The following is a 27,285-nucleotide window of genomic DNA, read 5'->3' on the forward strand; positions in this document are numbered from 1 at the left end:
AGGGACTTCCCTGGTGACGCAGTTAAGAATCCGCCTGCTAATGCAGGGGACACGGGTTCAAGCCACGGTCCGGGAAGATCCCACATGCCGCGGAGCAGCTAAGCCTGTGCGCCACAACTACTAAGCCTGCGCTCTACAGCCCACGAGCCACACTGCTGAAGCCCGCGTGCCTAGAGCCCGTGCTCCACAACAAGAGAAGCCACCGCAATGGGAAGCCGGCGCACCACAATGAAGAGTAGCCCCCGCTCGCCGCAACTAGAGAAAGCCCGTGCCCAGCAACAAAGACCCAACTCAGCCAAAAATAAATAAATAAATAAATTTATTTTAAAAAATAATAACTTCCAGGGCTTCCCTGGTGGAGCAGTGGTTGAGAGTCTGCCTGCCGATGCAGGGGACATGGGTTCGTGCCCCGGTCCGGGAAGATCCCACATGCCGTGGAGCGGCTGGGCCCGTGAGCCATGGCCACTGAGCCTGCACGTCCGGAGCCTGTGCTCCACAGCGGGAGAGGCCACAACAGTGAGAGGCCCGCGTACCGAAAAAAACCACAAAAAACAAACAAAAAAAAACAATAAAATAAGGCACAAATGAACTATCTACAAAACAGAAACAGACTCATAGACACATGTACCGTTTTCAACACTATTTTCTTCTTTGCTAGAAGCTACAGCAGCAAGACCAGGGCCCTGCCCTCAGAGAACTCACAGGCTGGGAGCAGAAATGCAGACAGCTAGTTACCATGTAATAGGCAAGGTGCTAAGGCTACTCCAGGAATCTTCCAGTTTTTGAGGAACTAGCTATGAGAAACTCAGCAACAAACTGCTTTAGGTCTTGGGCAATGATGTCAACAGCTGAGTACTTACCAGACGCCAGGCACTGGGCTTGGTACAGTCTCATTTAATCCTCACAATTTCTGGGAGGTGGCTGTAACAGAGTCAAAGAGGCAAAGTGACCTGTCCAAGCTAGTAATAATTGGTAGTACAGTAATTAGTAAGTAGTGGGCCCAAGGTCTGAGACTGAAGACCCAAATGCCTGTTTCCCAGAATCCCTGGCTCTCCAAACTAATCCATGTCAATTATTATTATTATTAATATTTTATTTAGTTAGTTAGTTAGTTGTGCCAGGTCTTAGTTGCGGCAAGTGGGCTCCTTAGTTGCAGCTCATGGGCTCCTTAGTTGCAGCACATGGGCTCCTTAGTTGTGGCACATGGGCTCCTTAGTTGTGGCATGCAAACTCCTAGTTGTGGCATGCATGTGGGATCTAGTTCCCTAACCAGGGACTGAACTCAGGCCCCCTGCGTTGGGAGTGCAGAGTCTTAACCACCGCACCACCAGGGAAGTCCCTAATCCATGTCAATTAAATTTAAAGCTCATTGAGGTCTTTAGGTGGGAGCGCCCCAGTCTTCAGCCTTCCAGATCCTAGCATTAACCTCTTCTGCCCCTGCGGGCCCAGGAAGGGTCTGTGCTGCCCTACCACATGACACTGGATCTAGAAGCTTCTAGCCTCTAGAAGCTTTGGCATAGTGTAGATTCCCCAAAGACCAAGGTGTTTCCCAAGGTGGGGACAAAGTCTCCACTAGTACACAGGAGCTGGCAAAAATTGCTCAAGGTTTCCCTTGAGGAGTTAAGGTTTCAAATGGGGTTCTGGAGATCTTTCCTAGAGAAGTTCAATGAATGACTTGGGCACCCAGTCAGCATCAGAGCGTCAGGAGCCCCTGGGGTCTGGCTCTGTCCTATCAAGGTCAGTTGGGGAAGACTGAGTGTGTCACTGAGTAGACAAATCTTACAGCAAGCAGAACCTCTGTGATTCTTTTTATAGCAACAAAATAGGAAACAAAGTCAGTAAATTTAGGAAATAAACCAAAGAGGTTGTGCTGACTCAGTGGAAATCTGACAGGAATTCCGACGCAGGTGATCACAGTGCAGCACAGAAGGTGTTTCTCAGCCCAGAAATGGTCTTTTTTTTTTGGCCATGCCTGTGGCTTGTGGGATCTTAGTTCCCCAACCAGGGATCGAACCCAGGGCCCCGGCAGCAAAAGCACCGAGTCCTAACCATGGGACCACCAGGGAATTCTATTTACTTTCTTGACGATACTTCTTGGTGGAAAGAAAAATAGAAAGGTTAGGATCTAGGAAAGTTTCCCTTCCTGAGAGCAAGATAATTAATCTAGGCCAAGAGTTCGCAGCCAGCAGACTGAATTCCTGATGTCCCAGTTACTATTGCTGTATAACCAGCCATCCCAAGGCTCAAAGGCATAAACCATTTTATTATACACAGAGATTCTGCAAGTCAGGAATTTAGACAGGACACAGCAGAGACAGCCAGTGTCTGCTCCACGATGTTCAGGACACGGCTAGGAAGACTCAAATGGTTGAGGGTAACTTGATGTCTGGGGGTTGGAATCATCAGGAAGCATCTTCACTCCTATGATGGAAGCCTGGGCTGGGATGGCTTGAAGGCTTGGCTCAGCCGGACCCGTCAATGGGAGGACCTGCACGTGGCCTCTGGGTATAGCTGGGCTTCCTCACAGCATGGCAGCTTCAGGATGGTTGTGTTTCTTACATGGTAGCTGAAGGCTCCCAAAGCAAGTGTCCTGGGGACAAGGCAGAAGCTGCACTGCCTTCTACCACCTTGCCTTGAGTGTCATGTGATCACTCTTCTACCACTTTCTACTGGTCCAAGCACTCATAAGCCTGCCCAGATCCCAGGGGAAGGGGACCAAGCACCACCTTTTGATGAAAGGATAGTAAAAAATTTTACAGCCATTTTTCAAAACCACCACACTGAGGACTGTCTCTAAACCCTGTCCTCACCACCACTGAACACGAAGATGTCACCAACACCACTTGCCCAACCAAGTCTCCAGAGGAAGGGCAGGAAGCTCCTCAGGAAGACACTGGGAATATTTGGGCCAACCCCAAGGAAGTCCCCAGTAGTGGGGAGAAGAGCCTAAGACGTTCCTTAACGCCAACTTGGCTGGATCTCATTAATATCTTACTGAAGTAATTTGTGCAACAAATATTTCCTAAGCACCTGGTTGGCTGTGTTGCAACAGGGTACGGGGCCTTAAGACAGCAACTCCAAGGCACTTAAGAGCTCACAGCTTGCAATCCACTTAGAGGAGGTGTGGGTGTAAGAAGCTCTAACAGCACAGAAGTGACAGCGCCCAGGGCCACCGAGAACAGGGGCCTCTATACCGTGAACTTCCTGACGCTTCCCAGAAACTTCTGGGCTCTCTCTGCTGCTAATAATTTCACACACCACAGCCCCTGGTAAGAGGGGCTTCCTAAGGACAAGTGCTGCCTCAGACAGGCAGCACCAAGAATGAGGTCCCAGTCTCTCCCATGTGGTTAAGAACCAGAGGACAAAGACAGTGCTGCTGCCTTCTGTGGCGCCTTCTATACCCCCATCCCCACCCCTCCCCTCACTCCACTTCCCCATAACCAGTCCTGGGAGCCAGCGGTACTCAAAAGATAGCCGGAGGAACTATAGAAACAAAATTAAAAAAAAAAAAAAAACAACTAAATCAATAACCCAAATAGTAACATAAAGCAGCCAAGGGGCTTCCCTGGTGGCGCAGTGGTTGAGAGTCCGCCTGCCAATGCAGGGGACACAGGTTCAATCCCTGGTCCGGGAAGATCCCACATGCTGCAGAGCAACTAAGCCCGTGCGCCACAACCACTGAGCCTGCGCTCTAGAGCCCGTGCTCTGCAATAAGAGAAGCCACCGCAACGAAGAATAACCCCTGCTCACTGCAACTAGAGAAAGCCTGTGCACAGCAATGAAGACCCAACGCGGCCATAAATAAATAAATAAATTTATATATATAAAAAAAAGAAAGAAGCAGCCAAGAAATGCAAAGACCTGGGGGTGGCAGGAGAATGGGACAAAATCTTTCACGGTCAGGGACCATGAGGGGCAGACAGCGGGAGTAGGAAAAGACACAGAGCAGTGAGTTCGAGAGACAGGAGACCCATCAGCCTCACCCCCAAAACCCCACAGGACCACACAGGCAGGCTCCTCCTCGCACAAGACCTTTTATTACAACAGCGCTCTGAGGGCTCGGCCCACTGCCCTGCCACAGTCCCTGGGAGCAAGACTGGTCTTCCCTGGAGGACAGGACACGAGCTTCGTTGGGCTCCTCTCTTGGTCCAGGGGGAGCGCCTTTCCTTTCGGTGATGCCCTCTCCGAGGCCAGGTGATGCACGGAAGGCCTTCCTCTCTGCGGACGCCTAGGGTCATACAGTCCACTTCAGGCACCTGCAAGGCAGAGGAAGCCCAGGATGAGCAGAGGGTCCAGGAGGCTATGGGGGGAGGAGGGGGAGGGTGTGGACCCGGGGGAGGCCCCTCTCACCTGGTCTCCTGGTGGGTGCCCAGGCAGCGCACAGTACAGTAGCGGGCGCCGCAGCTGACACAGGTGTAGGGGGAGGGGAAGCCACAGACAGCGCAGAAGGGGCGCTGGGGCCGGGATGGGGGTCCCGCACAGGCCGTCAGGTAGTTGGGGCCCTCAGCCACACTCAGGTTCTGCAGAGACAAGGGGGCTGGCCCTGTGACCCCTCTGTCCCCTTCCAGGAACACCTGCCGGGGCCAAGGATGTCTGCAGGTGCATCCCTGCCCTGTGGGGTCCTCCCCAGCCAGCTCCTCTCACCTGCTCCTCCAGCAAGGCCTGAAAGTTTTTTCGGAAGCGAAGTTTAAAATGATCACCTCGAGTTTTCTTCTTTTTCTTTCCTAGAGGTCAAGAGCAATGAGTTACTTGGCACGTGCCAAGGAAGACACTGGTTCTTTGCTTCACCATTCCGATCCCCCGTGTCCATTCATTGCCCAGGTGCCCACCTGGGTTCTAAGCCGGCCTCTCTCTACCACCCCTCCCTGCCCCCAACTTCTCCAAGCCAAGCCTTCCTCCATCTCCACCCTCCCTATATCTAGAGCTTTGTGTCCGAGCTCAAGGGATCTCAGAGCTCATCGGCTCCAGCTTCTTCATTCTATTGATACATACAGGAAAGGAAACTGAAGCACAGAAAGGGAGAGCAGCTGGCTCAAAGGAGCCAGAGGAGCTCCTGGATCACCCATCCCCCAGCCTGATGTCCTTACAAACCCTGACCGGGGCAGGCTCTTCCCTCCTCCTGCAGCCTTGTCTCCTGGCACCTGGCCCCCGCTTCCTCCTCCACCCGACTCACCAGTGTCTGCATCATCATCAAACTGAGGCAGCCGCTTGCCGAGCTGGGGGAGCCCTGCGTGGGGGTCATCCTGGAAGTTGTCATTCTCCAAGGCCTCGAGCTGCCTGTTGATGCGGCGTTGCCGGGCCGCCCGGTCCAGCACCCGCCGCTGTCCAGGGTCCTGGGAGCGAACTAGATGGGATGGGGCCAGAAGAGTTATGGGGTCAGAGAAGAGAGAAGCTGGGGCGGCCTTGGCTCTGGGCCGTGTGTGGAAGACGTCCAGGGGTTGGGGAGGCACAGCTCTCTGATCTCATCCTAGTCCCCCAGCCCTTGGCCCCTGTATCTTCTCCCAAAATATCACCCACTCTGGCTGCTTCCTTCCCAGCTACCTAAGGCTGCCGTTTCAGTCACTCATGCCTCTTTTCTTTTTTAAAAAATATTTATTTATTTACTTATTTATTTATTCGCCTGCGCTGGGTCTTAGTTGCGGCACGCAGGATCTTCATTGTTGCATGTGGGACCTTTAGTTGTGGCATGCGGGATTCTTAGTTGCGGCATGTGAACTCTTAGTTAAGGCATGCAGGATCCAGTTCCCTGACCAGGGAACGAACCTGGGCGCCCTGAACTGGGAGCGTGGACTCTTAGCCACTGGACCACCAGGTAAGTCCCCATTCATGCCTGTTTTCTATCCTTTTGGCCCCAGCCTTTCCTCCCAATCCCAGACCCAGCCAATGAAATGCCTCCTGGAGACCTCTCACTGCTGGCCGAAATCACACAACCATGGTGACGGAGACCACAGTACACTCGGGGCTTCCAGGCTCCACTGGGACCTTGATGCACTCAGACTTCACACTCAGCAATCTCATTTCCCACCTAAAAGGAACTGAGCCACCATGGAGAGATGCTCAACCATCAGCCTACCCTCAATCATAACTGCATGGGTACCCCCGTCCCTCCATTTCAAGTGGATGCACCCCCAAGTCCCACTGCTGAACCCAAACCCTCTACCTCTAGCTCGAGTCCTCCCTGACTCTTGCATCTTCAACCCCTCCCACTCAACTGGTACTTTCCCCTCCATAGAAAAACCTGATCAACTCTCACGTGTCTATCCAACTTCATACCTACTCTGCTTTGAGAGCGCAGTCCATGGTAAGTTTTATTTCCTTACCTCCCATCCACTCCTAACCAACCCCTGGCAAACCAACTTCCATTCAATGGGAACCACTCACACTCAGGACACCAGTGACCATCTAGGGCCAAATCCAGTGTGTTTGCTTGAGCTCTCCATAGCCTGAGACTGTGTCTATATGTCACATTTTAGTAATTCTTGCAATATTTCACACGTTTTCATTATTATTATCTTCGTTATGGTGATCTGTGACCAGTGATCTTTGATGTTACTATTGTAATTGTTTTCGGGCATCACAAATGGCGCCCATACAAGACGGCAAACTTGACTGATAAATGTGTGTGTGTTCTGACTGCTCTGGCAGTCGGCTGACCCAAGTCTCTCTCCCTGTCCTCGGGCTTCCCGATTCCCTGAGACCCAACAGTATTGAAATCAGGCCAATTAATAACCTTACAGTGGCCTCTAAGATTTCAAGTGAAAGGAAGAGCTACACGTCTCTCACTTTAAATCAAAAGCTAGAAATGATTATGCTTAGTGAGGAAGGCATGTCAGAAGCTGAGACAGGCCAAAAGCTAGGCCTCTTGCACCAAACAGCTAAGTTGTGAATGCAAAGGAAAAGTTCTTGAAGAAAATTAAAAGTGCTAGTTCAGTCAACAGCTGAATGACAAGGAAGCAAAACAGCCTTACTGCTCATATGGAGAAAGATTTAGTGGTCTGGATAGAAGATCAAACCAGCCACAACATTCCCTTAATCCAAAGCCTAATACAGAGCAAGGCCCTAACTCTCTTCAATTCTACAAGGGCTGAGAGAGGTGAGGAAGCAGCAGAAACAAAGTGTGAAGCGAGCAGAGGTTGGTTCATGAGGTTTGAGGAAAGAAGCCAGGGACTTCCCGGGTGGCGGAGTGGTTAAGAATCCACCTGCCAATGCAGGGGACATGGGTTCGATCCCTGGTCCGGGAAGATCCCACATGCCGCGGAGCAACTAAGCTCGTGCGCTGCAACTACTGAGCTTGCGCTCTAGAGCCCACGAGCCACAACTACTGAGCCTGCGTGCTACAACTACTGAAGCCCGTGTGCCTAGAGCCCGTGCTCCGCAATAAGAGAAGCCACCTCAATGAGAAGCCCACGCACCGCGATGAAGAGTAGCCCCCACTCGCTGTAACCAGAGAAAGCCCGTGCGCAGCAACAAAGACCCAACGCAGCCAAAAATAAATAAATAAATACGTAAATTTATTTTAAAAAAAAAATTTTTTTTTTAAATAGGAAAGAAGCCGTCTCCATAACATAAAAGTGCAAGTTGAAGCAGCAAGTGCTGAGGTAGAGGGACTTCCCTGGCGTCCTGTGGCTAAGACTCCACACTCCCAATGCAGGGAGCCTGGGTTCGATCCCTGGGCAGGGAACTAGATCCCACATGCTGCAACTAAGAGTTCGCATGCCGCAATTAAAGACCCGGCACAGCCAAATAAATAAATAAATATATTTTTTTAAAGTGCTGTTGTAGAAGCTACAGTAAGTTATTCAGAAGCTCTAACTAAGGGAATTCCCTGGTGGTCCAGTGGTTAGGACTGTGCGCTTTCACTGCTGTGGGCCCGGGTTCGATCCCTGACTGAGGAACTAAGATCCCGCAAGCTGCGCAGCACAGCCAAAAAAAAAAAAAAAAAAAAATCAGAAGATCTACCTAAGATAATTAATGAAGGTGGCAACACTAAACAACAGACTTCCAATGTAGACAAAACTGCCTTCTATTAGAAGAAGCCATCCAGGACTTTCATAGCTAGAGAGGAGAAGTCAATGCCTGGCTTCAAAGCTTCAAAGGATAGGATGACTCTCTTGTTAGGGGCTAAAGCAGCTAGCTGGTAACTTTAAGTTGAAGCCAATGCTCACTTACCCTTCTGAACATCCTAGGGCCCTTAAGAATTAGGCTAGATCTATTCGCCTGTGCTCTATAAATGGAAAAACAAAGCCTGGATGCCAGCACATTTGTTTACAACACAGTTTACCGAATATTTGAAGTCCATTGTTGATACCTACTTCTCAGAAAAAAAAGATACTTTTCAAAATATTACTGCTCATGGACAATGCACTTGCTCACCCAAGAGATGTACAACAAGATGTACAACAAGATCAATGTTGTTTTCACGCCTGCTAACACAATATCCATTCTGCAGCCCATGGATTAAGAAGTAATTTTGACTTTCAAGTCTTATTATCTAAGAAATATATTTCATAAGGCTATAGCTGCCATAGATAATGATTCCTCTGATGGAGCTGGGCAGAGTCAATTGAAAACCTTCTGGAAAGGATTCACCATTCCAGATGACATGAAGAACATTTGTGATTCATGGGAAGAGGTCAAAATGTCAACATTAACAGGAGTTTGGAAGAAGTTGATTCCGACCCTCATGGATGACTTTGAGGGATTCAAGACTTCAGCGGAAGTAACTGCAGATGTGGTGGAAACAGCAAGAGAACTATAATTAGAAGGGGAGCCTGAAGATGTGACTGAATTGCTGAAATCTCATGATAAAACTCATGGATGAGGAGTTGCTTCTGCTGGATGAGCCAAGAAAGTGGTTTCTTTTTTTTTTTTTTTTTTGCGGTACGCGGGCCTCTCACCGCTGCGGCCTCTCCCGCTGCAGAGCACAGGCTCCAGACACGCAGGCTCAGCGGCCATGACTCACGGGCCTAGCCGCTCCGCGGACTAGGGGCACGAACCCATGTCCCCTGCATCGGCAGGCGGACTCTCAACCACCGCACCACCAGGGAAGCCCAAGAAAGATAAGATTAGATTTTATCTTGAGATAAAATCTACTCGTGGTGAAGATGTGTGAGGATTGTTGAAACAACAACAAATGATTCACAGTATCACATAACAGGGAATTCCCTGGCAGTCCAGGGGTTAGGACTATGAGCTCCCATTGCAGTGGGCCAGGGTTCAATCCCTAGCTGAGGAACTAAGATTCTGCAAGCTGTGTGGGGACAGAAGGAAGGAAGGAAGGGAGGGAGGGAGGGAGGAGAAAGAAAGGGAAAGGAAAGGAAAGGAAAAAACAAAGACTTTAAAAAAATAGAATATTATATAACTTACTTGATAAAGCAGTGACAGGCTGAGAGGATTGATTCCAATTTTGAACGAAGTTCTACTCTGGGTAAAACGCTATCAAACAGCATTGCAGGCTACAGAGAAAACCTTCACGAAAGGAAGAGTCAATCAATGTGGCAAACGTCACTGCTGTCTTACTTTAAGCGACTGCCACGGCCACCCCAGCCTTCAGTAACCGTCACCCTGATCAGTCAGCAGCCATCCACACTGAGGCAAGACCCTCCATCAGCAAAAGAAGTTACAACGCGCTGAAGTCTCACGCGATGGCTAGCATTTCCTAGCAATAAAGTACTTTTAAATTAAGGCATGTACATTTTTAAAAGACATAATGCTATTGCACACTTAACTGACTATAACGCAAAAATAAAAAAGATTTCTTTTGGCCGCGCCGAGCAGCATGTGGAATCTTAGTTCCCCGACCAGGGACTGAACCCGTGCCCCCTGCAGTGGAAGCGTGAAGTCTTAACCGCCGGATAGCCAGGGAAGTCCCTAAACATAATTTTTATATGCACTGGGAAATAAAAAAATTTATGTGACTCACTTTATTGCGATATTTGCTTTATTGCAGTGGTTTAGAACCAAACCTGCATATCTCTGAGATCTGCCTGTACTAAGCTCTTTGCATAAATGGAATTCTTTAATCTTTACGTCAACCTTATGAAATAGGTATCATTATCATCCCCAGTTTACTGGAGTTCAGAGGTTAAGAAACCTGTCCAAAGTTTACACAGCTATTAATAAGCACCTGGGTCAGAATTCAAACCCAGAACTGCCCAGCATCAAAAAAGATCCTCTTCAGCGCTGTACTATACTGCCTCCCTTCCAAGTACCAGGCGGTTCTGGGAATACAACCAGAGCTTACAGTCAGGTGGGGAATATAAATGATCAAATAAACAAGCACAGTATAGGATAGTACATGCTAGGACAGGGAAGTACAAAGTACTACAAAGCACATGACAGAAACACATAACCGGGGCTTGGGGTAGTCAGTCAGGAAGATTTTCCAGAGGAAAGAATAGAAGTTAGCCTGATTGCGATGGGGGTGGGGTGTCTTAGGCCTTGGTACCAGCATGAGGGAAGGCCTGGATGAAAGACTGCAGTGCCTTCAATAAATTTTTTAAAGTTCTGTATGGCTGGTACATAAAGTATGTGTGTGTGGCGGGGGATGGGGATATGAAGTTAGGCAGACCATTAAGAATCTTACCTTTAAGTATCTAAAGGAATTTGGCTTTGGGACTTCCCTGGTGGTCCACTGGATAAGACTCCGAGCTCCCAATGCAGGGAGCCCGCGTTCGATCCCTGGTCAGGGAACTAGATCCCACATGCATGCTGCAACTAAGAGTTCACATGCCACAACTAAGGGGCCCGCCTGCTGCAACTAAGACCCAGCGCAACCAAATAAATTAAAACATTAAAAAAATAATAAAATAAAGGAATTTGGATTTGGGGATTTTATGGTGAGGGTGATGGAGATCCAGTGAGGGGTTTAAAGATGACATGACTGTATTTATTACAAGTCAATCTGGCAGAGTGTTCTGACCCTCATCTCTTTTTATCTGGATTCCTCAACAGCTTCCTAACTGGCCTTCCAATCTCTGAACCTGCACTACACAATAGAGCAGCCACTAGTCACATGAGGCTACTGAAATTTACATGTAGATTAATTAAGATGTAATTAATTGGGCTTCCCTGGTGGCGCAGCGGTTGAGAGTCCGCCTGCCAATGCAGGGGATACGGGTTCGTGCCCGGACCCGTGAGCCATGGTCGCTGGGCCTGCGCGTCCGGAGCCTGTGCTCCGCAATGGGAGAGGCCACAGCAGTGAGAGGCCCGCGTACCACAAAAAAAAAAAAAAAAAAAGATGTAATTAATTAAGATACATAAAATTTTAAATTCAGTTTCTCAATCTTGCCACATTTCAAGCGCTCAATAGCCACATGTGGCTACTGGCTGCCATACTGAATAGTGCTGATTAAGAACATTCCCATCATCCCAGAAATTTCTATTGGACGACGCAGCTCTAGTCGCTCCAATCCATCCTCCGCATTGAAGCTGAACTCCCTTTCTAAGAGATAAATTTGTCTGGGTCACTCCCCTGCCTTAAAAGACCTTGATGGCTCTCCACCGCCCTCTCCAGAGAGTTCAAACTCTTCAGCAGTGTATACAGTGCCTTTCAAGGGTACCTTTTCCTAGCCTTCCAGCCTCTCTCCTCTGCAAGCCCCAGAACTGTGAACTTGGCTTCCTAAGCGATTTGCTTTTTCTTGCTCTCCTACCTTGGCAGGTGCGGTTCCCGCTGCAGGGAAGGAGTCCCCACGCACCTGCACTGAGCGAAATTGTGACTTTCAGGACTCAATCCAAGCGTTTTCCTTCCCTCCAGTCCCCTCCTTCCCAGAAGCTGGGTTGGATGCCACTCCTCCCCAAGCCCAGGCACCCTGCATCCCTCTACCATAGCACGTATCACTCTGAAAGGCAGTGGTAAGTCTGCGCGTCTGCCCAGCTCCCGGAAAGCCAGTTCTTGGATGCTAAGGATCTTTTTTTCTTTCTCCATCCCCAGGGCCCGGCTTGCAGCAGGCATGAATAAAACGTGAACGGATGGTTTGGGGGTCTGCCCCGACGTCAGGACCCGAGGTCCTGGGTAGGAATTTAAGACTAATAACTGGTTGAGGGAATCCTAGGCCAGGTTCGATTTTAGAGGAGGCTAGGGGGCCAACAGCCAGGGGCTCACATACCCGAAGTTTTCTTCTCCACCATTTTCACAACACAGCCGCCAGCTGAGCCTACTGCGCACGCGTTCTAAATCACGCGCTGTGGTTGGGTCATCACGACTTCCTGTGGCGCGTGCCCCTACGCGTGCGCAGTGTAATCCACCGCTTTGACTACGTAATGTTTCCTTAGAGACCAGAAAGCTTTCCGCCATATTTTATACGGGCAAAACTACTTCCGACCTCGGTGTAGTTGTGTATTTTGCGGGACCCTCGAAATGGGTCATTTTAAAGAGATGTTGCCAGTGATCTTTCAAGAAACGTCATTTTCCTTGGGTCTGTCTGAAGATACAGTCATCACAAAGGCATCCCATGGAGCTTCTCCCCTGGGCAGTGAAGATGATGGGCCGGAGTACCAAAGAACTTGGCTTCAGTGGGCAATCCCAGAGGTCCCCGGTGACCCTCTGCCTAAACCTCAACCCCCAGATCCCTTGGGGCCGCAGACTCCTCGGCCTTCTCCCTCCCTGCCGTCAAACCCGCTCCGCGCGTCCCCACCGCCTCTTTCTGGGTCTTCCGCCCGGCTGCTCGAGGCAGGGTTGTGGCAAAGACCCGCCTCCGCATTCCGCCGGACCCGCAAGGGGTCACTTCCCCTCTCCGCGTTACACTTTCCTGAAGTGTTAGGCGCTGTGGGCCGGGCTGGCTCTAAAAGTCCTCGGCTCGGGATCGCCAGCCCTAGTCCCCGCCCCTACCCCGCCTCCGGGCTGGGCGCCCCCTCCCGATCGTTCAGTTCTGCCCACCGCCCGGGACAATCCTCGCCTTGTCTAAGGCCCGGCATCTCGAGTTTTCTGTAACCTCCGGGTACGCTTTTTTTTTTCCCCAGGGCGGAGCCCCAAGCCGGCTTCTCCTAGCTGCGGGCCGCACAGCAGCCCCCATCCTTTTTCCCAGAGCCTCTCTCCGGAGTTGGGGTCCAGGCGCACAGCCAGAGCCCGGTGCGGGCCTGTGTGCCCCTCGGCCAGCTCCCCGTCATGGCCTCGGGCCCGGGACTCCGGCTCCTGCTGCTACTGCTGCTACTGCTGTCGCCGCCTCCTGAGGCCTCGGCTTCAAATCGTCCCCGGGGCAGCGACCCTGTCAACCCAGGTGAGAACCCGGGGAGGGGCGAGTGGCGCCAGGCTGACCCCGGAGAGAGGGTCGAGGCGGGCCTCTCCCACGCCCAGCGGGCTCTCTAGGGCCGAATCACACGGCCCCTCGCCCACTCCTCGCTCTGAACTGTTTCCACCCTCCCCATGGGAACTGATCCTGAGTTTCTGGGTGTTACTCCCATCCCGCTTTCACTGGGGTCAAGTTTCCCTGGGTTGGAAGAGTTTAAGAGGGAATGCGGAAAAGAGGGGAGGAACTGGAGCAGAGTCAGAGGGAGGGGAAGGGGGCCTGCGGTGAGTGGAGCGCGCCGGGCAGCGAGCTGGGCGAGTGGGTCCTGAGTGTCAATTCCTGGCTGGTGACAGAGAAGCTGCTGGTGATCACCGTGGCCACAGGCGAGACAGAAGGATACCGGCGTTTCCTGCGGTCAGCGGAGTTTTTCAACTACACTGTGCGGGTGAGGAGAGGAACACACTCATGGCCTCTAGAAGGGGTGCGGGTGGGGTCTAGCCTAGGAGCGGGCTGAGGGCTGGATGCCTGGGACCCCACGGTGAGCCTGGTCAGGGCGGTGGGACCGCCTGGCCGCCTGAGCCCCTCCCTGGCATTCTGGGTCTCCTCCACAGACCCTGGGCCTGGGACAGGAGTGGCGAGGGGGCGATGTAGCCCGAACGGTTGGTGGAGGACAGAAGGTCAGGTGGCTGAAGAAGGAAATGGAGAAATATGCAGACAGGGGGGATATGGTCATCATGTTTGTGGACAGGTAAAGGGGCTGGGGCTGGGGAGAAAGAAGAGGGGTGGACAGAAAGAGGGGGTGAGGAGACTGAGGTTCCTAGTGGCTGTCCTGCTCATCCTCCCCTTCCTCCCCCAGCTACGATGTCATTCTGGCTGGCAGCCCCTCGGAGCTGCTGAAGAAGTTTGTCCAGAGTGGCAGCCGCCTGCTCTTCTCTGCAGAGGCCTTCTGCTGGCCCGAGTGGGGGCTGGCGGAGCAGTACCCTGAGGTGGGCACGGGGAAGCGCTTCCTCAACTCTGGTGGTGAGTGGCAGAGTGTCCAAAAGTGGTGGGGCATGGAGTGTTCCAGGTGCCTGAGGGCTGGAGAGGGAGTGGGGACAGGTCCTGGGACCCTGGGAATCTTGGAGTCAGCACCTCCCCTCCCCCCACCCAGGATTCATTGGCTTCGCCCCCGCTATCCACCAAATCGTCCGCCAGTGGAAGTACAAAGATGACGATGACGATCAGCTGTTCTACACTCGGCTCTACCTGGACCCAGGACTGAGGGTAGGGAGGGGCAGAAGAGGGGGCCCGACTTGAAGCTCTGGAGGTGGCAGGCCTCTCAGGCTGAATGGGAGGGAAGGGGTAAAGAGGCTTCTTGAAAGACGTAAAGAGAAAAGAGTGGGAAATGGTGTCCCACCGCCTCTTTAATTACCTGCCCCATCTCATCCCATCCAGGAGAAACTCAGCCTTAATCTGGATCATAAATCGCAGATCTTTCAGAACCTCAACGGGGCTTTAGGTGAGGAAGAGGCAATCCGAAGGGGTGATGGGAGGCTGCTGGGGGTCCTGAATGTGGGAGAGGCTCCTGGTACAACTGGGGTGATCTTCAACTCACCTCGATGTTAACTTCATCAAACGTCCGAATGGCTGATAGAGTTAGTTGCGCTGTGCTAATAGTAACAGAAGCAGCAGTGGTCGTACCTAATGTCTGTTTGACATACTACGTGGCAGGGCTCTGGGCCAGGGCTTTACTTCTGTAATTTCATTTAACACAACAATTCTACAAAGGGCAGTTCTGTGGTTATCCACCTGTTACAGATGGGGAAACTGCCTCTTTGAGGGGCCAGTGACTTGCCCAGGTCACACAGGTAGTAAGTGGTGGGGTGCCCCAGGGTGACAGCAGCCTGGTCAGTGCCCTCAGAGAGAAGGTGTCCCATCCCCGCCCCACGGGTCACAGTCCTTCATCCTCTAGAGAAGCTGGGCAGCCCCCGCCCCCCCATATTTAGAAGCACATGCTGTTTGGCAGCTTTGGGGGAAAGGGAGTCTGAAGCCTGGCCTTTCTTCCCCAGATGAGGTGGTCTTAAAGTTTGGTCGGAATCGCGTGCGTATCCGGAACGTGGCCTATGACACACTTCCTGTTGTGGTCCATGGGAACGGCCCCACTAAGGTGCCCAGGTTGCTTATACCCTCAGCCCCAGCCCCAGTCAGTCCTGCCCGCACAGCCCCAGCCCCCAGGTTCCTCCAGCCCTTCCAGGTAGTGAGTCCTCCCCAACCCCAGAAGCACAGGTGCTGGGAGGGTTTCTCAGTGGCCACCGCTCCCCATCCTGCCCTGCCCCCTCCCTGTCTGCCCACCTCCCTCACCTCTGGCCCTGGACTCGTCAGCCTCAGCCTCTCACCGTCTCTCCCAACAGCTGCAGCTGAATTACCTGGGAAACTACGTCCCCAACGGCTGGACTCCTGAGGGAGGCTGTGGGTTCTGTGACCAGGACCGGAGGCCACTCCCGGGGGGGCAGGTGAGGAGGGGGTGCCAGCGTGGGTGGGAGAGCGCTTGGAAGCAGGAGGTGCAGGGAGGGCATTCCAGGCAGCAGTGGGTGGGGGCAAAGCCCCTGGAGACCCGCAAACCTGCCAGGGTTGTGGAGGACAGACTGGCGGGCTTTCCTCTGAGCCCCATCACGTTGTATCTTCCAGACTCCCCCCCGGGTGCTTCTGGCAGTGTTTGTGGAACAACCTACCCCATTCCTGCCCCGCTTCCTCCAGCGGCTGCTGCTCCTGGACTATCCATCCGACAGGGTCACCCTCTTCCTGCACAACAACGTGAGACACCCCGACTGACAGCCTCTCCCTCCCAAGGGACCCCGCCCCTGCCCTCATCAGAACTCCCACTCCCTATATCCCAGACTCCTTCCTGCACCCTTTCTGCTCACCTCCTTCCCTGCTCCTGTCCCTCAGGCACCATCTTTTCTGCCCTCTCGGTCTCCCCATCTCCCCCTTCTCCCCCCGCCATCTCCAGGAGGTGTACCACGAGCCCCACATTGCTGACTCCTGGCCCCAGCTGCAGGACCACTTCTCAGCTGTGAAGCTGGTGGGGCCCGAGGAGGGCCTGACGCCAGGCGAGGCCAGGGACATGGCCATGTGAGTGAGCCTCGGGCGGGCGTTGGGGGGGGCGGGGGTGAAAGCAGGGGGGGAGGGGCTGCCACCCGCTGCAAGCCCCCTTCCCTCTCCGTTCCCCATCCAGCCTCTCCTCGGCCTCCACAGTGGCGCACTTCCAGCCACTACGTGTGCTGTCCCTCCCTTGCCCCGCACAGATGGAAGAATCTGGGGGTCCTGGGCGAGGAGGCACAGAGGCCTCGGCCTCCCCCTTTCCCGCCCTCCCCCTCCCCCCCCAGTCTTTTTCTCCCTCCTGTCCTCTTGCTGATGCTTCTACCCACTTTCCTCCTCTTCTCCTCAGCGGGTAGGGGGAGTTCCACCCTCTCTACAGTTCCCTCTCCCCCTCACCTGCTCCGGTTTCAGCTCATCTGTCTGTTGGTCTGTCACCTCCAGGGACATTTGTCGGCAGGACCCCAAGTGTGAATTCTACTTCAGCCTGGACGCAGACGCGGTCATCAGCAACCCGCAGACCCTGCGCATCCTCATTGAAGAGAACAGGTCACTCACCTGGTTCAGCCAGAGGGCCCCCAGATAGTCCCCAGGGAACCCCCCACTCCTCCCCTGGGCGTGGGGCACAACTCCGCCCGGCCCTCACCTCTGCTCGTCCACAGGAAGGTGATAGCGCCCATGCTGTCCCGCCACGGGAAGCTGTGGTCCAATTTCTGGGGAGCCCTGAGCCCCGATGAGTACTACGCGCGCTCCGAGGATTACGTAGAGCTGGTGCAGCGGAAGCGAGTGTGAGTCCTGAAGCCCCTCCCCTCCCCGGCCTGGGCCCTCGGAGCCCCCTGCATCCTGCCGCATAGCCCCAGTCTCGGGGGTCCAGGGGGGGCTGTGGGCAGGGACTGACCGTGCAGGGGGCACGAGAGGCTTGACGGGGGAAGCCAGCGGGACCTAGCAGCTCACAGCCCTCGAGGGAAGGGGCCCCTGGGAGGAACAGGGCAGGACTGTGGAGCTCGCCCACCTAGCTGACCGGTGTGGGTGCCTCCAGGGGCGTGTGGAACGTGCCCTACATATCCCAGGCCTATGTGATCCGCGGGGAGACCCTGAGGACGGAGCTGCCCCAGAGGGAGGTGTTCTCGGGCAGTGACACTGACCCAGACATGGCCTTCTGCAAGAGCCTGCGGGATAAGGTGAGTGGGCCTGGGGCTCGAGGCGGGGCAAGGCCCTTGCTCCCTGTCACCCTTCTCACACCCGCCCCCCACGCCAGGGCGTCTTTCTCCACCTCAGCAATCAGCACGAGTTTGGGCGCCTCCTGGCCACTTCCCGGTATGACACGGACCACCTGCACCCTGACCTCTGGCAGATCTTCGACAACCCCCTGGTGAGTAGGCGGCCCTGCGCTCAGAAGGCAGTTTCCCTTCCTTCGCTAAAGGAGGATGCCCCAGACCTACCGCACGCCTGTGCGCGCTGTGCAGGCTCTCCTGGTGCCTGGGGAGGGGGCTTCCCGGGTGGGAGCAGATGGAATGAAGAGGGCCCGGGTCAAGGTGCACCTCCCCCCATCCCCCAGGACTGGAAGGAGCAGTACATTCACGAGAACTACAGCCGGGCCCTGGAAGGGGAGGGACTCGTGGAACAGGTGAGCCCCGCTCAGGACCCCGAGCCATCGCATGGCCACCACCCCCTGGGTCCACCCCCTGGGTCCACCGCCTGGATTAGTGGTGCCTCAGGGTTTTCTGCTCAGGCATTGAGGGCAAAGGCGGAGCAGACAGGCCTGCAGCCCCCATCCTGGCATTGATCAGGGTGGTCCTCTCTTGTCTGTTGGGTATATTGGTGTATGGGTGAAATGATACTTTTTAAGATGAGTTTGAAATCCACTCTCCTAGAACCCGGGGCTCCAGGACCCCCGTGCCATTTGCGCCACGTTTTCAGCGCTGCTCCCACCTTCTCTGGCCCAGCGCCTCCTGGCCCGTCCCCACGCTCAGATCCCCATTCCTGCAGATTCTCTCATCTCCTGGCTTCCCTTTCTGCTCCCTGCTTTCTCTCCCTTCCTTTGGCTGCCTGTCCGCTCCCCGAGCATGACGCGGCCCTGCTGTTCTCGCCCTGTCCCGCCCGTCCGCAGCCCTGCCCGGACGTGTACTGGTTCCCTCTGCTGTCTGAGCAAATGTGCGATGAGCTGGTGGAAGAAACGGAGCATTACGGCCAGTGGTCAGGAGGCCGGCATGAGGTGAGGGGCTGGGGCAGGGGGGAGGGGGGCCCCAGGAGGAGGGAGGTGAAACTTCCCTGATTGAGGAAAAATGGAATCCAGAGAGTGGGAGCAAAGAGGGGTCCCCAGGGGGGAGGGCCCCACAGGAGGCACAGCTGTATTCATTCACTCATCCATTCGTTCAAGTAACATTTACGGGGTGGGTCCTAGACGCCAGCCCCTGACCTGGGCGGTGCAGGTCGAGCTCTGCCCTCCTGGGTCTCACCTGCTGTCAGCAGCAGCAGCAACCCAGCTTCTAAAGGCTGTGATGGGCAGCCCGGGTGCTGCAGGAGTCTCAGGAGGGACCCTTGACCCAGACGTGGGGGGACCAAGGGGCTTCACAGAAGAGGTGACATCTTAGCTGACACTTAGAGGACAGGAGGAGTGAGTCAAGCTAAGAAGTGGTCGAGACTTCCAGACGGAGGGAATACAGGCTTTAAGGCCTGGGAGCAAGAGGAGGGGGAGGCTGGCACTGCCCTGTCGGCTCAGTGCCCGCTGCCCACAGGACTCAAGGCTGGCTGGAGGCTACGAGAACGTGCCCACCGTGGACATCCACATGAAGCAGGTGGGCTATGAGGACCAGTGGCTGCAGCTGCTGAGGACGTACGTGGGGCCCATGACCGAGAGCCTGTTCCCCGGCTACCACACCAAGGTGGGCTGCTGCACTCGCCACCCCTGCACCTCCACCTTCCCACACCCCGTCCGGTTGGACGTCTCCACATGATGCCTTTTTGGCCCCCGTGGTGTTTGGGGCCCCATAAAACGAGATCCTACAGGAGGGCAGCCCTGGGGGAGGCAGCCCGCAGGTACCAGTGAGAACCCCTCCCCTCCCCCGGACCTGATGGCCATCCCTCCAGCCTCTCCTTCCGTGTCCCTGTCACAGACCCGGGCGGTGATGAACTTCGTGGTCCGCTACCGGCCAGATGAGCAGCCGTCTCTGCGGCCACATCACGACTCGTCCACCTTCACCCTCAACGTCGCCCTCAACCACAAGGGCCTGGATTACGAGGTGAGTCCCTACTGCCCTCCACTTCGGGGCGCCCCCAGGGCCCCTCCCCACACGCAGGACCCTGTGTCCCGCCCCCTCACCATCCCTGCACACACCCCTCGTCACCTCCCGCCCCCTTGTCTGCCTTCTCTATATTTCTCAGTGACTTCGTGGGTATCCTCTGGACCCCTTCCAGGCTGGCAGCCTCACCCTGTCTCCTGGGTCCCCCATCTGCTAATGCCCAAACCTCCTGTGTCCTCCCTCCCTGATTCCCCCGGTCGGGCTCTCCCCGCTCTGGCAGCCCGCCGCCCAGTCCCCGCTTCCGCTCACTCTGCACTCCTGCCCCTTCTCGTCTTCCCAGGGAGGTGGCTGCCGCTTCCTGCGCTACGACTGCGTGGTGTCGTCCCCCCGGAAGGGCTGGGGGCTCCTGCACCCTGGCCGCCTCACCCACTACCACGAGGGGCTGCCCACCACTCGAGGCACTCGCTACATCATGGTGTCCTTTGTGGACCCCTGACGCTCCACCACTCTGCCCAAGCTTCCCTGCCATTGTGCCTTCCTGTGCCCCCCTCCTCCTCGGAGGGGGTCTGTCCGGCTCCTCGCCTCCTGGGTGTATGTTCCGTGTGCCTGGGACTGAATGTGTCACCTCGCTCCCCGCCACGCGGCCCTCAGGAAGCTCAGGGAGCCCCCTGGCTCCACCCCTCAGCCCCCAAGAGTTCCCAGGGAGAGGGCTTCTGGGTGTTCACCATGTGATAAATTATTGTTTTTCAGTCTCCCTCTCAATAAAAGAGGATTTGTAATTCTTGAGTCCATTTATTCTTTCATCTACCTGTGGACCCCGTATCCCTCCCGCCGCCCAGTGTAGAGGGGAGACCCGGGATCTTCCAGAGGAAATGAACAGAGAAGAAGAAAAGGCAGAAACATGATTTTAGAGCAGAGCGGGAGCCTGGAAGCTTCCCTGGCTCCCATGTCTGACTCCCTGTCATTGCCAGAGCTGGGGGAGGACGTGAGGAGGGCCAGACCGAAAGAAGGACTTCCCTTGCTGGGCTGAGGTGAGAACCCCCCATCCCCACCCCTGCAAAGCCCCCAAGCTCTCCTCCCTGATTCTCTCCTCACCTGACGGCATCTTCTCCAGTGCATAACGTGTGGGGTGGCACAGCCCTAAGCTAAGCTCCAGGGACACTGCTGGGGAAGTAAGTCCCCCTGGGGGCGTGTGTTCTTTGAGGGAAGACAGGCTGGAACCTTCCTGTGGCTTCTTGCATCTAAGCTGTTAGGTGGAGTCAGGAGAGGGGAATCCTAAGGGTCAGCCCAGGAAAGCTTCCTGGAAGAGGGGGGATGGGATGCAGCCTTGCAAAAGACAAGACTGGGACTTTTTTTTTTTTTTACCGGAACTTCTAGTGGTCCAGTGGTTAGGACTCCTGGCTTGCACTGCAGGGACCATGGGTTCCATCCCTGGTGAGGGAACTAAGATCCCACAAGGCAAGGTGCAGCCAAAAAAACCCCAAAACAAGTGACGTTCCCTGACCTGGAAAAAGTGCTGGCTCTGCAGGCCTCTGGTCAATGTTGAACAGGGCCACGGTCACAGTGATGACTGGCCCCAGCCCACTGGAGGGTGTGCCCACAGACCAGTGGGCTCTCTCTTGGAGGGGTTCCCCAATCCTTAGCCTCTCCCATAAAACCCTTCCCTCTGGAGGTCTCCCCACAGAGGCCTAAGCTACTCCTTAGGGAATATATCCTCCTGCAGGTCACCTACCGTTTAGGCGCCAGGTCCGGGTGACAAATGGGGAGCACTGCTCTTCAGGGTACACACACATGGCAACCCCTGCTGGCCCAGACCTCTCCCAACCCTGCTCCTCACAGGGAGCCGGTCCTGACTTCCACAAAGCTAAACACCTTCCTCACCCCCAGGCTCCAAGCCACAGCCCTGGTCTTTCCTTTCGGTCCTACTGGTCACAGCCCTGTGAGCCCCAGTAGTGGTTAACCCTTCCATGTCGGGGTTCACAGTGCTCCAATGTGCAGGTCAGCAGCGGGGGCGGAAGCGAGGGCAGAATCCAGGCCAGGGGTCAGGACCAGTGGGTTGGGTCAAAGAAGGTACGCTTCACGGCCGTGGTGGCTCCTGGGTGACTCCCCTCTGCATCCTCCTCCAGCCACTTCTTCCGGGGCCTCCAAGTGTTTGCCGTCCTGCAATGGGTCTTCCCCTTTTGGGGGGCTCACTGAGTCCCTGAAGACCTGAGGAACCCTGCGCCTGGCACTCTGCTTCCCCATTCCCATACGGGAGGGAGGGAGGCAGGGCAGGGGTCTGTGGGGTGGAGAGAGGGAGAAAGACGTAGATTGGACAGATGCGCCTGAAACCATGGAACAGGGAAGGGGGAAAGCGGGGGACCTGGGATTCGAACCTCTGGATCCTGAGTCCCCACACCCCCCCACGTACTGCCACCACCTCCCGCCCAGGTGTGCCTGGGACTCGAACCTCTGGATCCTGAGTCCCCACAACCCCCCACGCACTGCCACCACCTCCCGCCCAGGTGTCCCTGGCTGCCTTGCTCCTGTATTCCTGGGCCGGGCCTGGATCCTAGCGGTCCTCGACCTGGTCTGACTCCATGGAGATAGAAACACACCTGGGGCAGGGGGCCGCTGCTCTGCCTGGGTCCACAACTGGGCCATCCGGAGACATATCCGTGACCACCTCCCCATCTCGGCAAGGCGCTCGGGAACGGTGCGCTGGCTGGGAGCAGGGCTTCAGAATGGACTCTCGGGACCTTCACCCCCGAAGTCCAATGTCAGCTCCCCAGTGGGGTGTCCCCCAGCTGGTTAAAACCGCAGATCCAGGTCCCTCCTGGAACTACCTGTTTGGCTTCCACCCTCACGGGGTCCTGGTCAGCGGGGCCTGCAGCAACTTCTGCACAGAGGCCACTGGCTTCTCCCACCTCTTCCCTCACCTCCAGCCCCACCTGCTCACGCTGCCCTGTTGGTTCCAGCTCCCTGTCTTCCGGGACTACATCATGTGTGCTGGTGAGGAGAGCGCTGCGTCTCAGGAGCCCCAGTGCCTGCTGTCACCTCCTAACTGCCCTCCTCCTCCCGCATGCGGGCACTTGGTCCCACCTCTACTTACCTTCCCAGAGCCCTGCGCCCTCTTTTCTGGAAGAATCAGGCGTCAGGTCCCCCAGCCTCCGCCCTCTCTCGCAGGATCAGTGCCCTCGGACAAGGCCAGCGCCTCCTATCTCTTGTCCCTGCCCGGGGTCCTCCTGGCCGTGGGAGGGCCCCTGGAGGCGTGGGAGGCAAAGCCCGGAGCGCTGAGCTTGCGAATTCGGAATCAGAAGAGATTTGTCAAGTTGGCGCTGGAAGAGGACAGCGCTGCCCGGGAGGGAGCGCAGCGCGCGCCGGGCGGGGTCCGGAGTCAGTTGCTCCCCCAGGGCCTCCCTGGTGCCAGCCTTCTCTTTCGGAGAGAACTAGCTCATCCAGCAGTTTCCGAACCCGCCGGGCTCATGGGTGCGAAGGACACAGGAAGCGCTGCAGCCACTGCTGAGAATGGCCCTGCCGCTGTTCCACGGCCCCCGGGGCCTCCTCCTGCCCTTCCGCACGCCCATCCACACCGTCGGCGAGCCCCGGCCTCTACCCGCTCCGCTATCCGGCCCGCCCACCTGCTTCTCCCGGGCTGAAGGCCCCTGCACCCTTCCCGCGCCGGAGGTGAAGGTCCCCCCTGTTGGGGCGTGAAATCCTGGATTCCGGCCACGCCTCCAGGCTGCCTTTGGCAACCGCGCCAGCCCTGAACTCTGTCCCAGTTAATCGCGGCGAGCGAGAAGGTGACCTGCGGGCGGCTGCTAGCGACCATCCCTCTGGCCTCCTGTTCCGCCCACAGTGGGGGCCCCAATCCCGGCGCAGCGAACCCCGCGGCCCAGCCGGGCGCAGGTGGACGCGCAGCACGAGGTCTACTTGGAGCGGCTCAAGCAGCTGTTGAAAGAGCACAAGGCGCGCTCTGGCGTCCCCGCCGACAGGCACCTCCCCCCACCTAGACGCGCCGCCGGCCCCCACCGGTGCCCTCGGTGACTGCGGGTGAGGACTGAAATTAAAGGCGGGTACAGACCTGCGGTGTGTGTGTGTGTGTGTTTGTACTTGGCGGGGCAAGTTCGCGCGCCTGGCCGGGCCTCGGAGGGGACCAGACACTCCCGGAGACCCGCAAACACACCCGGGGCGCGCGTCCAGGATCTGCCGGCCGCACTTGAGATCAAAGAGTCTCGGCTGGGACCCAGTCGGTGGGCTCTCCGGCTTCTTCTGCGACCGCTCCCCACAACGATTCCTAATGCACGCGGGGGTGGACCTCCAGCGCACGGCCCCTACCCCGGCTCCCAGCCCCGCCCAGCGGCCAGCCCAGACCTACCGTATGGAGTTCAAAGATCAGTGTGTGAAGACCTGTGGCGCTCCGGATCCCAAGGTCTCCCCATCCACACAGCCCTCTACAAGCAACTCCGGGAGGCCCCAGGGGCGTGGCCACTCGGACGAGAAAGGCTTCCCCGGCTCGTACCGAAATCTTCATCGTTTGTCCTCCGGGTCCTGGAGCCCTGCTGGCAGAAGGGGAGCGAATGGGAGTCTCCACAGCCCCGCCGCCCTCCCGCAGTATGAAAACCCTGAAGAAGCGGCGGCTAGAAGTACTGAGCTCCTGCTATACTGAGCGCCTGCTATACTGAGCGCCTGCTATACTGCGCGCCTACTATACTGAGCGCCTACTGCTACGTGCGCACTTGCCTCTTCACGGGTGAGTGGTGCCCGGGGTCCACTGGGGAAGGAGGCAAGTGGGAGGGTGGGGGGAGAAAGGCTGGAGCCCCACCTGCCAGGATGTCCGAGGGTCAAGGGAAGGGGGTGGGGCCAGAGGTCCAGCTGGGAGATGGCCAGTGATCTCATTGGTGAGGGTGGAGGGGAGGAGCCACTGGAGTTTCAAAAGCTATAGTTCATTTTTCTTTCCCATGTTTCCCCCAGGCTCCTTCTGTTCCCTTCTTCTCTTCCTCCTCTTCACGTCGCTCTGGTATTTCTCTGTTCTCTGCTTGGTGTGGTTCTTCCTGGACCGGGACACACACCCCGCCCCCCAGGTGAGCACTAAACAAGGACCCAAGTAGTGAGAGGTGATAAATGGTGACTCCAGGAACTCTCCCACCCTCATCTGTCTGCCCAAGGAGGAAGACGTTCTGAGTGGATGAGGAACTGGACTGTTTGGAAGCACCTAAGGGATTATTTTCCCATTAAGGCAACAGGCCACCCTCCAAGGAGATGCTCTGGTTCCTCCCTTTCCCCTATGTACCCCCCCTACTCACCCCTCCCTATGCTGGAGTCTGAGCCCCCCAGCTGCCTAAGTTCAGGCAATGGGGGAGGGGTGGGATGGTGTACCAGAGGGGGCCCCTTGTGCCCTTGACCCCATCGTAGGACCTTGAACTCTAACCCTAAATTAAGTCTGTTGGTGTGGAGGGAATTCTGTTCAGCAGGTAGCCTGCTGTCTATGCTTTCTTCCCCTCCTCCTGCCCACTGCCCCCAAAACTGGTGAAAACGGTAGAGCTGCCCCCTGACCGGAACTACCTGCTGGTCGCTCACCCACATGGAATCATGGCCATGGGAATCCTCTGTAACTTCTCCACTGAGAGCTCCAGCTTCTCCCAGCAGTTCCCCAGGCTTCGGCCCTTGACGGCCATGCTGAATGGCCTCCTCCATTTCCCAGTCTACCGAGGCTACCTTCTATCCTTTGCTGAGTCTTGAGCTAAGGGGAGGAGGCAGCCACCCCCCCACAGTGACCCCCACCCACCATTCCGCCCAGGGACCTGGCTTGAACGTTGGCCAGGCTCACAGTGGGCGTCGGTGAATGGCTTTGGAGCAAGCGTCCTGCATCCTTGCTGGGAGAGGTGCTGCAGGGCGCACTGACATGGGCACAGGGGTAGGGGAGCTTGGAAGGAAAGGGATGGGGGGCTCACCCTTCCTAGGCTAAGGGGTGGAGCCAAGGACGGGGTGGTGACTGTTCCCACACCTCCTCGTACCTGCGGGAGGATGTTCCGTGGACCAGCAGAGCCTGGATTTTATTCTGTCTCAGCCTCACGTCGGGCAGGCTGTGGTCGTCCTGGTTAGGGGGCCCACGAGTCCCTGTATGCCGTCTCAGGGGAGCACTGCCTCACTGTCCAGAATCGGAAAGGCTTTGTCCACCTGGCACTGAGGCACGGGTGAGTGGGTGCCCAGGGGTGCTGCCCTGAATGCTCAGAAGCCACAGTGCGTCTGGGGATCTGCACTGTCTGTCCCTACACACCCGCACCCCTGTAGGTGGGCCTGTGTGTCCCCAGAGCTTACACTGTGACCACACCTAGAGGGCGCTCTTGCCCCTTGAGCGTTTCCTCTGTGCCAAGCACCGGTGCCAGTTCCCCAGGCTTCCTCCCAGGCGGAGAGAGACAGGATCACAGTGCAAGTCACAGGACCCCGGGGCTCAGACGCCCTTGGTTCAAATTCTTTTATGACACCCTCTCAAAGGCAAATGCTTGCACGCTTCCTTACTTGTGAAATAGGGTTAATACCTACCTGGCCACCATGTTGCACAGTCTTTCCTCAAGAAATGTAAATCCCTCTTTCAGATCTCTTTTGTAGCCACTGTCATTTGCTTCAAATGGCCTTGCGAAGTGGAATCATGCGAGGGAGGAATTTGGGGCACGCCCTGAGACACTGATCTGACCACCCGTCTTCTCTCTTGCCGCCCCTTCCCAGCACTTCTCTGGTGCCCGTGTACTCCTTTGGGGAGAATGATATCTTCAGAGTTAAGGCTTTTGCCCCAGACTTGTGGCAGCATCTGTGCTAGAAGATGCTGGGCTTCAAGAAGCTCCTGGGCTTTTCTCCTTGCATCTTCCGGGGCTGTGGTCTCTTCTCAGCCAACTGCTGGGGCCTGGTGCCCTTCTCCAGGCCCATGACCACTGTGGGTGAGTGTGCCCGTCTCCAGGGGAGAAGGCTGCCATCAGCTTCATAAGCAGCACGTCACCTGTGTCTCCCCTCTCCCCTCAGTGGGCTGCCCCATCCCGGTGCCCCAGTGTCTCGGGCCCACCGAGGAACAGGTTGACCACTCTCACATGCTCTACGTGAAGGCTCTGGAGCAGCTGTTTGATGAGCACAAGGAAAGCTGCAGTGTCCCAGCTTCCACTCGCCCCACCTTCATCTAGCCCCGGCCTTACCCCTCCCCCCACACTCACCAGCCCCACCAGCCCCTGATCCCAGTGCCATGAGACCCCCACCTACTGCCATACTACTGCACCAATAAAAGGTAGTTCTCTCACACCACTACTTCATAGAATCGGACGCCCACCATCGGATTCCCAGCTCCACCAGCAACTGACCGTAGCCTTATCCAAGTCACTTAAGCTTTTCAAACCTCAGTTTCCTCCTTATAACACGGGGCTACCTACTTCAGAGTTGCAGGGTTTCTAATTTTTATTGAAATACAACACAGAGAAGTGCACAGATCACAAGGGCACGGCTTGATTTTTCATCCACTGAACATACACGGGGTTGTCCTGGGAAGTGAATGAGATGTACTCAGGCTCATGGGACGGCTGCACTGGCATCCTTGTGTATGGATTGAGAAGAACTGTCAGCCATCGTCCTCCCACCCATCTCTACCCTTGGATTTCTCTGCTGGGTGGGTGCCCACTCACTCAGGATGGAGCCAGAAGGAAACATCTGGAAGCCTTTTCAGAGAAAGAAGAGAGCGAGCGGTCAGCACTTGGATGGGCTGGGCTGGGGACGAGCCT

At 56.0% G+C, this 27,285-nt stretch overlaps 4 protein-coding genes across 4 annotated transcripts; 3 read left to right on the forward strand and 1 right to left on the reverse strand.

Annotated features, from left to right (window-relative positions):
• Positions 1–3,847: 3,847 nt before the first annotated feature.
• On the reverse strand, positions 3,848–12,590 carry ZNHIT1 (zinc finger HIT-type containing 1). Its single transcript, XM_079899054.1, has 5 exons — positions 12,108–12,590; positions 5,174–5,344; positions 4,645–4,724; positions 4,351–4,520; positions 3,848–4,256 (listed from the first exon to the last, which is right to left on the reverse strand). The coding sequence occupies exons 1-5, from the start codon at positions 12,127–12,129 to the stop codon at positions 4,235–4,237; spliced, it is 465 nt and encodes a 154-aa protein (XP_079755180.1). The 5' UTR covers positions 12,130–12,590; the 3' UTR covers positions 3,848–4,234.
• Positions 12,591–12,637: 47 nt separating this feature from the next.
• On the forward strand, positions 12,638–20,334 carry PLOD3 (procollagen-lysine,2-oxoglutarate 5-dioxygenase 3). The gene is made up of 19 exons (XM_079899053.1): positions 12,638–13,217; positions 13,580–13,671; positions 13,838–13,974; positions 14,083–14,246; positions 14,377–14,489; positions 14,661–14,724; positions 15,275–15,372; positions 15,617–15,718; positions 15,894–16,019; positions 16,216–16,337; positions 16,746–16,850; positions 16,964–17,089; positions 17,341–17,482; positions 17,560–17,673; positions 17,860–17,928; positions 18,412–18,516; positions 19,040–19,186; positions 19,418–19,543; positions 19,884–20,334. Exons 1-19 carry the CDS (start codon positions 13,106–13,108, stop codon positions 20,037–20,039), a joined length of 2,220 nt encoding a protein of 739 aa, XP_079755179.1. The 5' UTR covers positions 12,638–13,105; the 3' UTR covers positions 20,040–20,334.
• A 627-nt stretch (positions 20,335–20,961) lies between these two features.
• LOC307198526 (putative diacylglycerol O-acyltransferase 2-like protein DGAT2L7P) lies at positions 20,962–24,207 on the forward strand (the record flags this gene model as incomplete). Its single annotated transcript, XM_079945485.1, is given in 7 exon segments — positions 20,962–20,977; positions 22,048–22,115; positions 22,119–22,238; positions 22,330–22,534; positions 22,709–22,918; positions 23,382–23,565; positions 24,138–24,207. Coding segments are annotated over 7 exon segments (873 nt in total).
• A 210-nt stretch (positions 24,208–24,417) lies between these two features.
• Positions 24,418–26,699, forward strand: LOC307198527 (2-acylglycerol O-acyltransferase 3-like). The gene is given in 8 exon segments (XM_079945486.1): positions 24,418–24,606; positions 24,687–24,761; positions 25,001–25,256; positions 25,549–25,623; positions 25,626–25,719; positions 26,252–26,339; positions 26,343–26,460; positions 26,543–26,699. Coding segments are annotated over 8 exon segments (984 nt in total). The 5' UTR covers positions 24,418–24,483; the 3' UTR covers positions 26,698–26,699.
• Positions 26,700–27,285: the final 586 nt, after the last annotated feature.

The sequence above is a fragment of the Stenella coeruleoalba genome (assembly GCF_951394435.1).
Source record: "Stenella coeruleoalba genome assembly, chromosome: 15".
Classification (NCBI taxonomy): Eukaryota; Metazoa; Chordata; class Mammalia; order Artiodactyla; family Delphinidae; genus Stenella; species Stenella coeruleoalba.